Here is a 17447-nt window from a genome sequence, read left to right as displayed (position 1 = left end):
AGTCATTCATGACATATTTCAAAAGACGTTGCATTCGAGTCATTGAGTTCATCAAGATTATTATTAAGTCAATTATAGTTGGATATATTATGAGATGGTATGCATGTCGTCAACTATCGATGTAATGGAAGATTGTCTTTTCAAAAACGAATGCAATGTTTGTAAAAATGTATCATATAGAGGTCAAGTACCTCGTGATGTAATCAACTGTTATGAATCATTTATAATCGATATGGACTTCGTCCGGATGGATTAGGACGGGTCCTTTCAAGGTCCTATAAATTTCGCGTGTTTTGGCCGAATTTTACACACATAATTCAATCTCTCACTCTCTACGATATATATATATATATATATATATATATATATATATATATATATATATATATATATATATATATATATATATATATATATATATATATAATTTATAATTTTAATTTTAATTTAAGATTAATAATAATAAGGTTATGTTAGCGAATATTGTAAGTGTGTAAGTCGAAATTCTGTCCGTGTAACGCTACGCTATTATTAATCATTGTAAGTTATGTTCAACCTTTTTAAATTAATATCTCATAGCTAAGTTATTATTATGCTTATTTAAATCGAAGTAATCATGATGTTGGGCTAAAATATTAAAGACGGGGTAATTGGGCTTTGGACCATAATTGGGGTTTGGACAAAAGAACGACACTTGTGAAAATTAGACTATGGGCTATTAATGATTTTTATATTTATTTAATTGAATGATAGTTCGTTAATTTAATATAAAAATTACAATTGGACGTACCTATAAATAACCACATACACTCGATCGGACACGATGGGCGGGATATTTATAAGTACTAATAATCGTTCATTTAACCGGACACGGAAATGGATTAATAGTCAATGGACTTATTAAAACAGGGGTGAATTACATACAAGGAAAATTGGTGTAATTATAGTTTAAGTCCCCAATTAGTTGGAATATTTAACTTCGGATATAAGGATAATTTGACGAGGACACTCGCACTTTATATTTATGACTGATGGACTGTTATGGACAAAAACCAGATGAACATAGCGAATAATCCAAGACAAAGGACAATTAACCCATGGTAATAAACTAAAATCCACACGTCAAACATCATGATTATGGAAGTTTAAATAAGCATAATTCCTTTATTTTATATTTCATCGCATTTTTATTTACTGTCATTTTATTTATTGCACTTTTAATTATCGTACTTTTTAATTATCGCAATTTTATTTATCGCACTTTAATTATTGTCATTTACTTTACGCTTTAAATTAAGTTATATTTAATATTTTTATATTAGGTTTTAACTGCGACTAAAATTTTAAAATCGACAAACCGGTCATTAAACGGTAAAAAACCCCCTTTAATAATAATAATACTACTTATATATGTATATATATATATATATATATACACAAATATAGTTTTAAAAATATAGCGTTAAACTTGGCTAGTTCCCTGTGGACGAACCGGACTTACTAAAAACTACACTACTGTACGATTAGGTATACTGCCTATAAGTGTTGTAGCAAGGTTTAGGTATATCCACTCTATTAATAAATAAATAACTTGTGTAAAATTGTATCGTATTTAATAGTATTTTGGAATAAAAATATAACTATTTCGTATACACCTCTACGCACATCAAGTATTTTTTGGCGCCGCTGCCGGGGAAAAACAACGCCGAAAGCGAAACGCTATATAAAAAAATATATATATAAACTGAGCCTGCATTTTTCGACCTGCATTTAAACTGAAACTGCTAGCGATGCGATCGCATGGCTTGAGTGTAGAAAACTCATGCGACCGCATGGTACCCTCTGACAGGTCTAATCATTAGCTGGTACGGTTTGGGAATTTTAATAATAATAATTATTAATTTATTAACCCTAATTAGGGTTTATTTATTTAATTAGTTTTTATTAATTAGTTTTTATTAATTAGTTTTAGTTTTATTTAATTTGTACTTTTAAGTTATAATTAGTTTTAATAATATATAAATTAATACTTTTATAAAATAATAATATAAAAATAATATTTTTATAAAAATTGTATTTTTATAACTTTAGTTTTATTTTTTTAAATTTTGTATCTTTTAGTCGTTTAATTGTAATTTATATATTTTTATCATTTGTAACTAGTTTTAAGATATAGTTTTTGCCGTAGTTTATTTTTATTTCTAGATTTTTAGGCTTTGCCGTAAAATCCCTTAAGTGCTTTTTCTTTAGACTAAGATTTAGGCGCTTTAGAATTTTGCGACGCCGTTTTTAGTTTTAGTACTTTTTAAGTTATTGCATTTTTGGATATAGAATTCCTTTAAGCTTTAATACCTTTAGACGTAACTTTTAATTCTTAGTTTTTAGACTTTTAAGTTTCGACGCGTTACGTTCTTTTTATTATTTTTCGACCTTTTATTTTTCGACGTTTTTCGACGCACTCTTTTTCTTTCTTATTTCTCGACGCTCTAGTTTTTAGGATATAGAATTTTCTATTTCTTCTCTAAAATTTCTTTAAACTTCGACGAAAAATTATTTTAAGTGGTTAAATTGATAGACATCCAAAATTTTCTGGTTCGTAGTAATAGTTGTATTTGTTAGTGGTGAGTTGTGGGCTTCCGATTTAAAGGGTCCTGGCTACCTGCTGCATCAATTGGCTATTCGAAACGTGGGCAAAATCAGAAAAGTCTATTAATTTGATAACTTATATAATTTTTATCTTTTATAACTAATAGGATATTCAGTGAATGCACCGAGCAAAACGTTCACCACCTGTAACTCGATCACGACATCTAGCCAATATTGTCGCCGTTGATTTTTCTTTAGAATCGTCATCTAGTCGACCAAGTACTCCAATTCAAATTTCCGATAATCCATTTTTTGAACCCGACCTCACAATTGAGAATCCGGAGAATATTCAGGGACAATTCAGAGATCCTGAACCACTAATTATTCCTCCTGAACCACAAATCACTCATCCAGAGATTGTCGAGGAAGAAACCATTAAGTCAGAATCCTTTAGTGTTTCAGATTCAACCAATTCAATCATGGAAAATCTGGAACCTCTAAGTATGGAAGACCGAATGAGAGCTAAACGCACTGGCCAAGGTCATGCAATTACTCAACCAGACATTAATGCGCCAGATTATGAAATCAAAGGACAAATTCTACACATGGTAACTAATCAATGCCAATTTAGTGGTGCGCCAAAGGAAGATTCAAACGAACATCTTCGTACCTTTAATAGAATCTGTACTGTATTTAAAATTAGAGAAGTGGAGCATGAACAGATATATCTCATGTTATTTCTCTGGACTTTAAAGGGAGAAGCCAAAGATTGGTTAGAATCGTTACCTGAAGAGGCGATTGATACATGGGATGTTTTAGTTGAAAAATTTCTTAAACAATTCTTTCCGGCATCTAATGCCGTGAGACTTCAAGGAGAAATTGTTACGTTCACGCAAAAGCCAAATGAAACTCTATATGAGGCGTGGACAAGATTTGGAAAGTTATTAAGAGGATGTCCGCAACATGGTTTAGACACTTATCAAATAGTACAAATATTCTACCAAGGATGCGATATCACTATAAGAAAAGACATTGACATAGCAGCTGGTGGTTCCATTACGAAGAAAACCGCAACTAAAGCTTACAAAATTATTGATAACACTGCTTCCCACTCACATGAGTGGCACCAAGAAAAAGATATCGTTAGATCATCTAAAGCGGCTAGAGCCGATTCTAGCCATGACTTCGATTCCATTTCTGCAAAGATAGATGATGTCGAGAGACGAATGGAAAATATGACTAAAGATATTCACTCAATACGAATTAGTTGTGAGCAGTGTGGATGACCACATTTGATAAAAGATTGTCTCAGTATTGAACAAACAATGGAACAGAGAGAGAATGTTTCATACATGAACCAAAGGCTTGGAAATAATTATCAGAATAATTATCAACCGCCAAGACCAATCTACAATCAAAATTAGAATTATAGCCGAAATATTCCATACAACAACCAACAATGTCCTAGCAATCAACAAGTATCTAATAATACTTACAACCAGCAAAGACCTATTTTTCCAAATAAACCACCACAAACCGATGATTAAAAGCCAAATTTAGAAGATATGATGTCGAAGCTAGTTGAATCTCAAACTCAATTTTTTACATCTCAGAAATAAACCAATGAACAAAATGCTCAAGCATTTAGAAATCAACATGCTTCTATTCAAAATCTGGAACAAGAAGTGAGTAACCTAGTAAGGTTGATAGGTGAAAGAAAACCGGGAAGTCTACCTAGCGATACAAATGCTAACTCCCGAAATGAAACAGCTAAAACCATTACCACAAGAAGTGGTATTACACTTAAACCACCTGAAATACCTGTAATTTCTGATAACGCTATTCCTACTCCACAAGAACCACAACCTGAGCAAGATAAGGAAACAGAACTGGTAGTTGAAAAGGTTAATGAAGATAACACAGTTAAGGCTAAACCTTATGTTAAACCATATCAACCACCACTTCCTTACCCGAGTAAAATGAGAAAAGAAAGACTTGAAGCCGGGCAGTCCAAATTCTTGGATATGTTTAAACAAATAAATGTAAATCTTCCTTTCATTGATGTGATTTCAGGAATGCCTAGATATGCCAAATTCTTGAAAGATCTAATCACAAATAGAAAGAAAATGGAAGAACTTTCGACTGTTACTATGAATGTAAATTGTTCTGTAGTACTGTTGAATAAGATACCAGAAAAATTATCAGATCCAGGAAGTTTCACAATTCCATATTTTCTGGGTAGTCTTAGTTCAATAGAAGCATTGGCAGATTTAGGTGCTAGTATAAATTTAATGCCGTATTCACTATACGCTAAACTAGACCTTGGAGAATTGAAATCAATACGAATAAGTATACAACTAGCCGATCGATCAGTAAAATATCCTAGAGGGATAATGGAGAACATGCTAGTTAAAGTTGTTACTTTAGTATTTCCAGTAGATTTTGTTATTCTGGACATGGAAGAAGATTCTCGAGTTCCTCTCATATTAGGAAGACCATTCTTAAACACGGCTAAAGCAATAATAGACGTGTTCGGTAAGAAATTGACCCTAAGTATAGAGGACGAGAGTGTTACCTTTTCTGTTGATAGAGCCATGCAACAACCGCAATCTGCAGATGATACATGTTATTATATTCAAACTATAGATTCCCATGCAGAATTGTTAGAAGAATTTCCAGAATTACAAGGAACAGGAGAATGTTCTTTAGGAGAAAGAACTGAACCAATTGATGAAGCTGAAATGTTAGCTACACTCATGGTTAATGGATATGAACCAACAACAGAAGAAATTCAAATGTTAAAAGAAGACGACATATATCGATATAAATCATCGATAGAAGAACCACCGACATTAGAGTTAAAGCCACTTCCAAACCATTTGGAATATGCTTATTTACATGGTGAATCTGAATTACCTGTAATAATATCGTCTTCTCTTACTAAAAATGAAAAATCTCAACTCATTTCTGTGCTAAAAGCTCATAAACCAGCTATTGCATGGAAGATTCATGACATTAAAGGCATAAGTCCTTCGTATTGCACACATAAAATCCTTATGGAAGAAGGCCATAAAACGTATGTGCAATGCCAACGAAGACTAAATCCTAATATGCAAGATGTTGTTAAGAAAGAAATTATTAAACTGCTAGATGCAGGTTTAATTTATCCAATTTCTGATAGTCCATGGGTAAGCCCAGTTCAATGCGTACCTAAGAAGGGTGGCATGACTGTCATCACAAAGGAAAAAAAATGAGCTTATTCCTATTAGGACTCTAACAGTATGGCGTGTTTGTATTGATTATAGAAAATTAAATGACGCCACCAGAAAAGATCACTTTCCCTTACCTTTCATTGATCAAATATTGGAAAGATTAGCCGGAAATAGTTACTATTGTTTTCTTGAAGGTTTCTCCGGATATTTTCAAATTCCAATAGCACCCGCGGATCAAGAGAAAACCACGTTCACGTGCCCTTATGGTACTTTTGCTTACAAACGTATGCCATTTGGACTTTGCAACGCCCCTGCAACCTTTCAAAGGTGCATGATGGCGATTTTTCACGACATGATAGAAGAATGCATGGAAGTTTTCATTGATGACTTCTCAGTCTTCGGTGATACTTTTGAAACATGTCTAGTTAATCTTGAACGAATGCTTATTAGATGCGAACAATCAAATCTAGTACTTAATTAGGAGAAATGCCATTTCATGGTTAGAGAAGGCATCGTTCTTGGTCATAAAATTTCAAAAGAAGGAATTGAAGTGGATAGAGCTAAAGTAGATGTAATTGCTAAACTTCCACATCCCACCAATGTTAGAGGAGTTAGGAGTTTTCTAGGGCATGCCGGTTTTTACCGACGTTTCATAAAAGATTTTTCTAAAATTGCCACTCCTATGAATAAACTCCTAGAAAAGGATGCTCCATTCATCTTTTCAGATGAATGCATCAAATCTTTTAATATTCTTAAAGAAAAACTCACTAATGTGCCGATCATGACAAATTGAAATTTACCATTTGAACTCATGTGCGATGCAAGTGATTTTGCAATGGGAGCCGTTTAGGACAAAGGATTGAAAAATGATTTCAACCTATTTATTATGCTTGTAAGACGTTACAAGGAGCATAAACGAATTACACAACTACTGAAAAAGAACTCCTTGCTATTGTCTTTGCTTTTGACAAATTTCGTTCATATCTAGTTCTAGCTAAAACGGTGGTCTATACCGACCATTCTGCTCTTAGATATCTATTTTCAAAACAAGATGCTAAACCACGATTAATCTGTTGGATCTTACTCTTACAAGAGTTTGATATTGAAATCCGAGACAAAAAGGGAGCAGAGAATCTCGCCGCTGATCATCTTTCTCGTCTTGAAAATCCTGAATTAGAAGTTCTAATTGAATCAGCCATACAAGATAACTTTTCTGATGAATATCTTTTGAAGATAGATTATAGTGAAATTCCATGGTTTGCAGACTATGCAAACTACTTAGCATGTGGATTCCTTGAAAAAGGGTTGTCGTACCAAAAACGAAAGAAATTCTTTAGTGATATAAAACACTATTTCTGGGAAGATCCACATTTGTTTAAAAGTTGTCCCGATGGAATAATACGCCGATTTGTATTCGGAGATGAAGCTAGTCAAATCTTAAACCATTGTCACACAGGACCAACAGGAGGGCATTATGGGCCTCAACTCACAGCAAGAAAAGTTTACGATGCTGGATTCTATTGGCTTACAATTTTCAAAGACGCACACCTTCTTTGCAAATCCTGTGATGCTTGTCAAAGGGCCGGAAAAATAAGTCAACGTGAGGAACCCACAAAATGTCATTCAAGTATGTGAAGTATTTGACATTTGGGGTATTGACTTTATGGGTCCATTTCCAAAATCTCATAATAATCTTTACATTCTCGTTGCTATTGATTATGTATCTAAATGGGCGGAAGCACAAGCTCTTCCAATTAACGATGCACGAGTTGTAGTCAACTTCTTAAAACGTCTTTTTGCAAGGTTTGGAACACCGAGAGCTTTAATAAGTGATCGGGGTACTCATTTTTGTAATAATCAACTTGTGAAAGTTCTTAAAAGATATGGAGTAACTCATAAAATCTCAACCGCTTATCATCCACAAACAAGTGGACAAGTTGAAAATACCAACCGAACATTAAAACGTATTCTAGAGAAAACCGTAGGATCAAATCCGAAGGAATGGTCCATTAAATTGGAGGATGCACTCTGGGCTTTTAGAACAGCCTACAAAACTCCAATTGGCACCACACCTTTCAGACTCGTTTATGAAAAAGTATGTCATCTTCCAGTAGAAATTGAACATAAAGCATTTTGGGCTTTGAAGACATGTAATCTTGATTTACATGAAGCCGGACGTCTACGGTTAAGTCAATTAAACGAATTAGAAGAATTAAGACATGAAGCATACGGAAATTCATTAATCTATAAGGAAAGAACGAAGAAATGGCATGATAAAAGAATCAGAAGTTCAAAAGAATTTAAAGAAGGAGGCAGAGTTCTTCTTTTTTCAATTCACGATTCAAGCTATTTCCTGGAAAATTGAAATCAAGATGGTCTGGACCATTCATAGTCAAAAGAGTTTTCCCGTACGGAACAGTAAAATTAATAAATTCAAATGGGATTGAATTTAAAGTTAATGGTCACAGAGTTAAACATTACATAAATAGTCCAATGGAAGTTGAAGATGAAGTTAATCACAATTTCGACACCACAGCAAACTAAGTGTGGGAAAATTCGAATCTTTTTAGGGTAATATGTATTTCTGTTAGATTTAGATATTCTGTTTTAGTGTAGTTCTCGAGAATGGAATCCGAATGGTCTTTCCCTAGCAGACCCTAAAGAACTAGTCTTCTCCCTCCATTCTGAATTTTTATTTTTTTTAGGTTTTACGAGATGAAGAATTCCTTTGATTTGAACCATGGTCTAATGCTACACGCTTTGATTACTAAACGTAATAATGACACACTCCCGAGTGACCTGGTGTCAGTAATAAGAGGCAGATGTGACGAAGTAAGGAAAGAACTCAGGAAAGATCATCATAAGACACATTTTGGTAAAGGAAAATTAAAATCCGCAACAAAAAGAAGAGCACGACACCTTGAAAGATGTTATAAATGCGGAAAATGGTCACACGAAGGTAAATGTTCAAACAATTAAACATATTCAAATACCGAATTTGTTACTCTATGCAGAGAAGGACCGTTTATATGTTTAGAAGAAAAGATATTGAAGAATCGAGGTTACGCTTACGTAACTATGGAGAACCAAATCACACGACTCTCCTATGAGTCAGCTAAAGCATGTCTCTGAGAATTCTATCTCACAGGTAAGTATGTATAGTTTTTATTTTTATTTTTATTTATTGCTTTTAACCTTTTGATAATAAACGCTGAATCATTCACTATAAAGTATTAAATTGATATTCAATAAAATTAGGTATGCGAAACCGAAATTATTGATATCATACAAAAATTTATTACATCACTGCGAAATTTACCGTTTATTCTTAAGGTATAAATATCTTTAATCAATCAACCTAAAATATTTCAAAAATTCGTCAGGAGTAAAACTAGGTTATGGAACCGAAATTACTTTACCGAAAAGAGGGGCGTATATTTTTGATAATATTTGATTGATTAAAGTGGGATAAAAGTCCGAAAAGATTTTTTATTTTGAATTTTTACCTTGTTTTTAAAATTAATATATAAATATTAAATTATTATTGTAAAATTTTAAAATCAATATATTTAAGTTTTTAAATATTTTAAAAATTAATATTTTTAATATAAAGTTTGTAAAATTAATGTATAAAAATATTAATAATATTAATATGAATTTTTAATTTTATGCATTTTAAATTTAAGTTTGGTGTGAATTTAAAAATAAAAATTTACTTTATTTCATTAAGTTAAAAATTTGATATCTAAAATTCGTCGTAAGTTGAAGACTAGGTCGTTGAACCGAAATTGCATTACCCGAGGGCGGGACGAGAAATTTTGTTATCATTATTTTTAATCTTATTGATTTAAAGTATGCCAAAAATATTTAAAAAACCCAAAAATCTTTGCTATTAAAACAATCGCTTTAAAAACGACAAATTTTAAATTTTATCTAAGGACGGACTAGGTAAACATATCGAAACTACCTAAAGTAAAAGGAAACAAAATTTTTAAAAAAATTATTCATTCAAATTGTTTTAATAAATAAAGGTTTTATAAAAAAAATATAATAAAAATATTATGTATGTTTGTAGTTTATCTAATGTACAAAACAGAGTAAAACAACGCACTTTCAAAGACTGCCATTAAGTTCAGAAAAAGCAACTAATTTTGACGACAAGATGCATATGTGAAATAACAACTGCAGGAATGAACAAATGATGTGCACCATTTATCATTCAACATAAACAACAATATGTTTGGAAACTTTGGTAAAATTTAATCATTTTTCTACGCTAATCACCCTCAATAATTTAAATTATTACTGATTTCTTGCAAATGAGGGCATTGTAAGATCTTAAGTGTGGGAAGGGGTTAAATTATTTCGGATTTTTTTTAAAATTTTTTTAATTTAAACACTTGGTTACCATTAAAAATACTAGTAACGCAGTAGTTGTATTAGAATCTAGTGCTCTCTGATAATAAAGAACAGCCATAGTCTTATATACTGACTACCCAATTCTAGTAAAATTTTTCAAAATTTTCAACTAAATGAACTCAAAATCATGTTTATACATATTTATGAACGATAAAACTAGGTGTTAACACAAAATTATTGTTACCTCGTAAAGGACATAAATTGAGAAACAACCCAAAATGTTAGAATTCATTTAAAATGGAATAGAGGAAAATAAAAAGGCAAAGAAAGGAAAATAAAAGCCAAGTGTGGGAAAAATTTACCAAGTTATTTAAAACATATATCACATATTTGTGTACAAATAATTAAAGATACTTTTGTTTTGAACAATTTTATCAGTTTTACCCGATTTCTTATAATATATTTGAAAGAAATGTGCCACTTGATTTAAAAGGAAGTAAAGTCTTCCGAGAAAAAGACACGCGCTTCTTGATTTAGGTCAAGAAGTTGTCATCCAGACCAGTTGTAGAGTCTACGAAAAACCTTGAAAAGTTTTCTCAAAAATCAGCTGGAAATCCACGGACCTCAGCATCAAACAGGGTCGCCAAGTGGTCAGACTTATCCTAACCATGAGAGGATCTGTCTCGTACAAAGGGGGGCACCGTGTAAATTAGCTTATAAGACTAATGAATCAGATCCCCAGAAAGGATAATTTCCTTAAAGATCAAAAATCAGCTTTTAAGCCTGATATTACTCAATCCTTGAGATTGACCTTAAAGATTGAGAATTCAAACTCATGGAAGTCAATGATATCTAAACTCGAGCTTGAACGAGAAAATATTTTTGATCAAATTAAAACCGATTTGTTTTCTGAAAACCCATTTTCAATGCGTTCATTACCATTGAACGTAAAATCCTAGAAATTCACCTAGAATTCATTAGGTCACCTGAACCAAATCGGGTGTCAACCGTAAGAACTGTAGTTGCATAGCATGGTCGAAGACAGGACCTTGTGCCAGACCGAAAAACTATAGGGTGATCTTTACTATTGCTCCTACAAAGGATAGTAATTGCATCTGACACGATATAGACCATAATTAAAAGCATGTCACAGGACATTGCCTCAACAGTTACTTGTTCAACGCTTTCCTTTACAACCGGACGGTAGTTTACTGAAAGGTAATATACGGAGCAAGTATACTGGACGTGTTGCTTTCCTAATACAAGGTTAGCAAGTGGGTGACACAAAACCGCAAGTTTTGAGCTAAAATTTTCAAATCTGAAACCCACAAAAACAATTTGCAAACACCGGTGAAGGGTTATTTCGGAAAACTTATCTAGGGTAAAAGCTAGATTGAATTTTCAAAAGATCAAATATTTTCATAAAGATCCAATTTCCTAAAAGGGTCTAAATTTTCATAAGTCATGTGGGACTGTAAACCACAACGTTACTATCATTGTTCATACCGCCAAATCGAAATCACTGATGTACAAAGTGTGAAGAATAAAGAAGTGATTCTAGTATTTTTATTTCAAGACTATATTGCTTGAGGACAAGCAACGCTCAAGTGTGGGAATATTTGATAATGCTAAAATCGAACATATATTTCATAGCATTATCCCTCAAGAAAGACAAGCTTTTGATTGCAATTGTTTTATTTACAAGTGATATTCGTTTAAATAATAAAAGGTGAAGACAAAAGACAGATTTGACAATTTGAAGACGCAAACGACCAAAAAGCTAAAAAGTACAAAGTACAATCAAAATGATTCAAATTATTGATGAGAAACGTCTAAAAATTACAAGAGTACGAGCCGCAAAACGCAAAGTACAAGATATTAAATTGTACGCAAGGACGTTCGAAAATCCGGAACACGGACCAGAGTCAACTCTCAACGCGCGACGCAACGGACTAAAAATTACATGTCAACTATGCACATGAATATAATATAATATATAATTAATTCTTAAAATTATATATATATATATATATATATATATATATATATATATATATATATATATATATATATATATATATATATATATATATATATATATATATATATATATATATATATATATATATATATATATATTATATTATATATTAAAACCGTCGGCAAATAAGAAAACAAAAGCATTTTGGCTGGATCCAGCTGGCCATGCGATCGCATGGCCTGGAAGAACAAAACCCATGCGATCGCGTGGCCCCAAAAGTTGGGTCAGGTCCTATAAATTTCGCGTGTTTTGGCCGAATTTTACACACATAATTCAATCTCTCGCTCTCTGTGATATATATATATATATATATATATATATATATATATATATATATATATAATTTATAATTTTAATTTTAATTTAAGATTAATAATAATAAGGTTAGGTTATGTTAGCGAATATTGTAAGTGTGTAAGTCGAAATTCTGTCCGTGTAATGCTACGCTATTATTAATCATTGTAAGTTATGTTCAACCTTTTTAAATTAATGTCTCGTAGCTAAGTTATTATTATGCTTATTTAAATCTAAGTAATCGTGATGTTGGACTAAAATATTAAAGACGGGGTAATTGGGCTTTGGACCATAATTGGGGTTTGGACAAAAGAACGACACTTGTGGAAATTAGACTATGGGCTATTAATGATCTTTATATTTTTTTAATTAAATGATAGTTCGTTAATTTAATATAAAAATTTCAATTGGACGTACCTATAAATAACCACATACACTCGATCGGACACGATGGGCGGGATATTTATAAGTACTAATAATCGTTCATTTAACCGGACACAGGAATGGATTAATAGTCAATGGACTTATTAAAACAGGGGTGAATTACATACAAGGAAAATTGGTGTAATTATAGTTTAAGTCCCCAATTATTTGGAATATTTGACTTCGGATATAAGGATAATTTGACGAGGACACTCGCACTTTATATTTATGACTGATGGACTGTTATAGACAAAAACCAGATAGACATATCGAATAATCCAAGACAAAGGACAATTAACCCATGGTAATAAACTAAAATCAACACGTCAAACATCATGATTATGGAAGTTTAAATAAGCATAATTCCTTTATTTCATATTTCATCGCATTTTTATTTACTGTCATTTTATTTATTTCTCTTTTAATTATCGTACTTTTTAATTATCGTGATTTTATTTATCACACTTTAATTATTGTCATTTACTTTACGCTTTAAATTAAGTTGTATTTAATATTTTTACATTAGGTTTTAACTGCGACTAAAATTTTAAAATCGACAAACCGGTCATTAAACGGTAAAAAACCCCCCTTTTATAATAATAATACTACTTATATATATATATATATATATATATATATATATATATATATATATATATATATATATATATATATATATATATACAAATTTAGTTTTAATAATATAGCGTTAAACTTGGCTAGTTCCCTGTGGACGAACCGAACTTACTAAAAACTACACTACTGTACGATTAGGTACACTGCCTATAAGTGTTGTAGCAAGGTTTAGGTATATCCACTCTATAAATAAATAAATAACTTGCGTAAAATTGTATCGTATTTAATAGTATTTTGGAATAAAAATATAACTATTTCGTATACACCTCTACGCACCTCACACACCTTGAACATTTAATACTCTTCCCCTTCTTTGATAGCTTTCCATTAGCAACCATGTCATCCTTTTCTTCAAGGGATTTCCTCATGTTTTTCTTTGGATGACCTGTAGTTGCTAATTTTTTTGGACATACCAAATTTGTTGGTATTGGAGACTTGACCCACTCAGATTTACCTTTTACAGGGTTAATGGTATGAGAATAAGTTTTTTCCTAAGTAGATAACCAATATACATGATGAACATTTGACTCTAACACAACATCTTGACTATAAACATCCATGTTCAACATTGCAGCTACTACATGCTTACAAGGCATGCCTGTCAGCTCCCATTTTCTACAGTTGCAAGTTCTCAAAGTCATGTCAACTACACATTGGTCATTATGATACTTATCATCCCCATTTCAAATAACATCACATTTCTTGCTTCTTTCTTAATGTTGTCAAACAATTTAGTGGCAATTGGTGTAAGTGACCCTTTGAACTTTAAAATTGTTGTTCTAACATTAGCAATCCTCTACATCATATATGTTATGATATATTCCAAAGCAGTAATGATGGGCTTGTCTCTAGCATCACATAGCCATCTATTTAGAACTTCACAGTGGTTGTTTAACAATATGTCTGAATGTGCACGACCTATGGAACAATATAGATAAAACATTCTTAAAATGTGACAACTGTAAATGTAAACAACTTTAAATGTAAATTAAGTAAAGACAATGTTACCTGTAAAATGACTTCTTGCCCATTGTGCAGGTTGAATTTTAGAAAGATACAGATGTGCAGGTTCACTAAACTCTTGAAACTCAGCCATTTTTCTTTCAAGCTGAGGCATAGTGGTGGCACTTGCACAAGCCCACAAATGATTCTTAATTGCATCCCCATGCCAATACTTCTTCATATTTTGTTGGATGTGCCTCAAACAGAACCTATTCTCAGCCACAGGAAAAACTTTACCAACAGCAGCTATTATTAGTCCCTGTTACAAAACATTATATATTAGACATTTAAAAATAAACAATATAGTATAAAGTATTATTAACAATTAATACATAAATGGTACCTTTTGCCTATCACTTATGAAAGTGAAATTAGACATCTTAGTTAGATCCAAATCTCTAGCCAATAATTCTAGAAACCATAACCAAGAACTGTAGCATTCTGATTTTGCAATTTCATAAGCAAGAGGATAAATTCCATTATTGGAGTAAAGAGCAACAACTGTTAACAAAAAAACACTAGTTGGTTCTTTCATAAAAGCTCCATCCACACCAAGAAGATCTCTTCCAATAGCATTAAATCCTCTTTTCAATGGACTCAAGTATATGTAAATCCTTTTGAACACTCCTGTCACTGATGATGGTGTATTACAATCTTCTACTTCAAGCTTAACAGTGCTACTAGGGTTGGACCTCCTCAGTTCAAGTATATAATCTCTCAATTCTCCATATTGATCAATGTAGTTTCCTTTTATCAATTGTCTGGCTTTTTGCAGTGCCCTAAAAGCTTTATGTGGATGTAATTTGACCTCCAAATTCTTCTCTAATTGGGCTTTCACTGCTTTCACTGGGATATCTGGATTTGTTTGTAATTGATCAAGCAAGTGTTTTGAAAGTAATTTTGAGGTACATTGCCTAATTACTCTTGATTCTAAACAATCATGTTCATCTCTGTATGTTTTAACCACCCATGTGTCTGAATTAGCTTTCCTTGGACACATGTAAAACCCACTCACATTCAATGTGCTTGGTTCTATGATGTGATTTTTTATTCTTATCTTTATTGGTTGAAGTGCTTTTTGTTTTCTTTTCCTTGAATGTAGTGGGTTTACTTGTATTTTTCCCTTTATTTCCCACCTTTCCACCTTTAATATGGTCTCACTACTTTCACCTACCTCCACATCTTTTGAAGTTTTGACCAGGCAAAGGTTCCTTCTAAACAACCCCCCTCACATCTTGCCCTAACTCTACCCTTGTCATTTTTTACTATTACCAGATTCCTTCTATTCTCAACTGCATGCATATTTATTGCTTCTGTAACCTCAGTTTTAGTACTAAACTCTTAACCATGATGGAACCTAATACTAGTACCAACTCTAGCTGATCTTTCCTACTCTTGTGCCTTCAATTCTTTTTACTTTTTTCCCCTCATAAAAGCAGGTTCATCCTCATCACCAATATCACTATCAAATTGATCAATATCAAAATCTTCATTATCAACATAGTCATCCTTTTGTGCTTCAGTTGTTTTTTTGCTTGAATTTCCCATGTATTCAACATCCCAATATTGTTTACAAAGTCTCTCATGTCAAAAAACTCATCAAATATGTCATTCTCTTCATCTACAAGATTTATCACTTTCATTAACTATATCAGGTATCATCTTCATCATTATCAGCTTCCCTAACTATCTCAGGTTCATTTGGTTGGTCCAATGTTTCATCATCTCCATCATTATCACCTTCTTCCCTAACTATATGAGGGTCACTTGATTGGTCCAATGGTTCATCATCTTCAACATTATTAGCACATTCCCTAACTACTGGCGGTTCACTTGATTGGACCAATGGTTCTTTTAAAACTTCATCTCCTTCTACAATTAGTTTCTTAGCAACTTTACTTTTTTTACCTTCTAGTTTAGTCTAAACTTTGATTTGATCTTCCTCAACAATCTCCTCTAAAATAAAATTTCTTCTACCAGGTGGACTAACAAACTCAGACACAATCATCTTTGGGTTGAGTCTATGTTCTGTGTAAACAGACATTTCCACAATCTTATTCTTCTTCCTACTTTCTTTGATATATTTAAGCATATTTATAACATCATCATATGAACCTAATGGTTCTAAACCAAAATCAAGGTCATTATTAGGCCTAAGAAAGTGATATACTATCACCTTAAAACCATCATATCCCAGGTCCTGAATGAAATGGTCAAGCTCATGTATTTAAAACATATCCATGTCAACAAAATCAATGTAACTTACTTTCCCATTCACATATTCCATTCCTAGAGCATCAGTAAACTCTCCACCATGATGAATCTTTAGTGTAAAGAGTAAATCATCACAACATGTTAAAAAAAAAGACAAAATAAAATTTAAAAAATTAGGGTTTAAAAGGATATCGAGGGTGAAATTACAGAACAAAAATGCAATGTAGATACACAAATACTCACTATATATAATAATGACGTGCATAAAATATGCTAACACAGTGCGCACATGTACGACTGCACAAATCACGCTCTGCTATCCCCAAAGACCTAGCATGCGCCGTACACTGCGCAACTCAGCTTATGGACTATACGCGCCTAACGCCGCGCCACAAAAGATGTGAGAAATAATAACAGAAGTTGGATAAGACAAAATACAGTACGAGGAATGACAGACAGAATCCTAGTATCGTACAGATGGCAGGGCATGGCAAAAACAACACGATCTGGGGGAACCACATGAGTGCGCGATCTTTACGGTGTAATAGTACTACTTTGTACTATCCTGTCCCCTCCCCTTTTTTCTTTTGTCGCCTACCTGGTAGAAAGAAGGATGATCACTCTCGCCTATAAATACCTACACCAGATCTCACATAAGGGATAACAAAGATAGAGAAAAA

General features: G+C 32.4%; 1 protein-coding gene across 1 annotated transcript; it reads right to left on the bottom strand.

Moving 5' to 3' along the window:
* Nucleotides 1-13802: 13802 nt before the first annotated feature.
* Nucleotides 13803-16101, bottom strand: LOC139894365 (uncharacterized). Its single transcript, XM_071877613.1, has 6 exons — nt 15971-16101; nt 14897-15542; nt 14560-14812; nt 14352-14469; nt 14091-14166; nt 13803-14042 (listed from the first exon to the last, which is right to left on the bottom strand). The coding sequence occupies exons 1-6, from the start codon at nt 16099-16101 to the stop codon at nt 13803-13805; spliced, it is 1464 nt and encodes a 487-aa protein (XP_071733714.1).
* Nucleotides 16102-17447: the final 1346 nt, after the last annotated feature.

The sequence above is a fragment of the Rutidosis leptorrhynchoides genome, chromosome 1 (assembly GCF_046630445.1).
Source record: "Rutidosis leptorrhynchoides isolate AG116_Rl617_1_P2 chromosome 1, CSIRO_AGI_Rlap_v1, whole genome shotgun sequence".
Lineage (NCBI taxonomy): Eukaryota > Viridiplantae > Streptophyta > Magnoliopsida > Asterales > Asteraceae > Rutidosis > Rutidosis leptorrhynchoides.
Note: the sequence above shows the minus strand (reverse complement) of the source record. Positions and strands in the feature narration are given on the sequence as shown.

Coding starts and splice junctions, on each gene's coding strand:
- LOC139894365 (XM_071877613.1), bottom strand. CDS start 16,101: ATGGGAAATTCAAGCAAAAAAACAACTGAAGCACAAAAGGATGACTAT. Junction 14,470..14,559: donor GGCAAGAAGTCATTTTACAG/GTAACATTGTCT, acceptor ATTGTTCCATAG/GTCGTGCACATTCAGACATA. Junction 14,167..14,351: donor TATATCATAACATATATGAT/GTAGAGGATTGC, acceptor TTGCAACTGTAG/AAAATGGGAGCTGACAGGCA.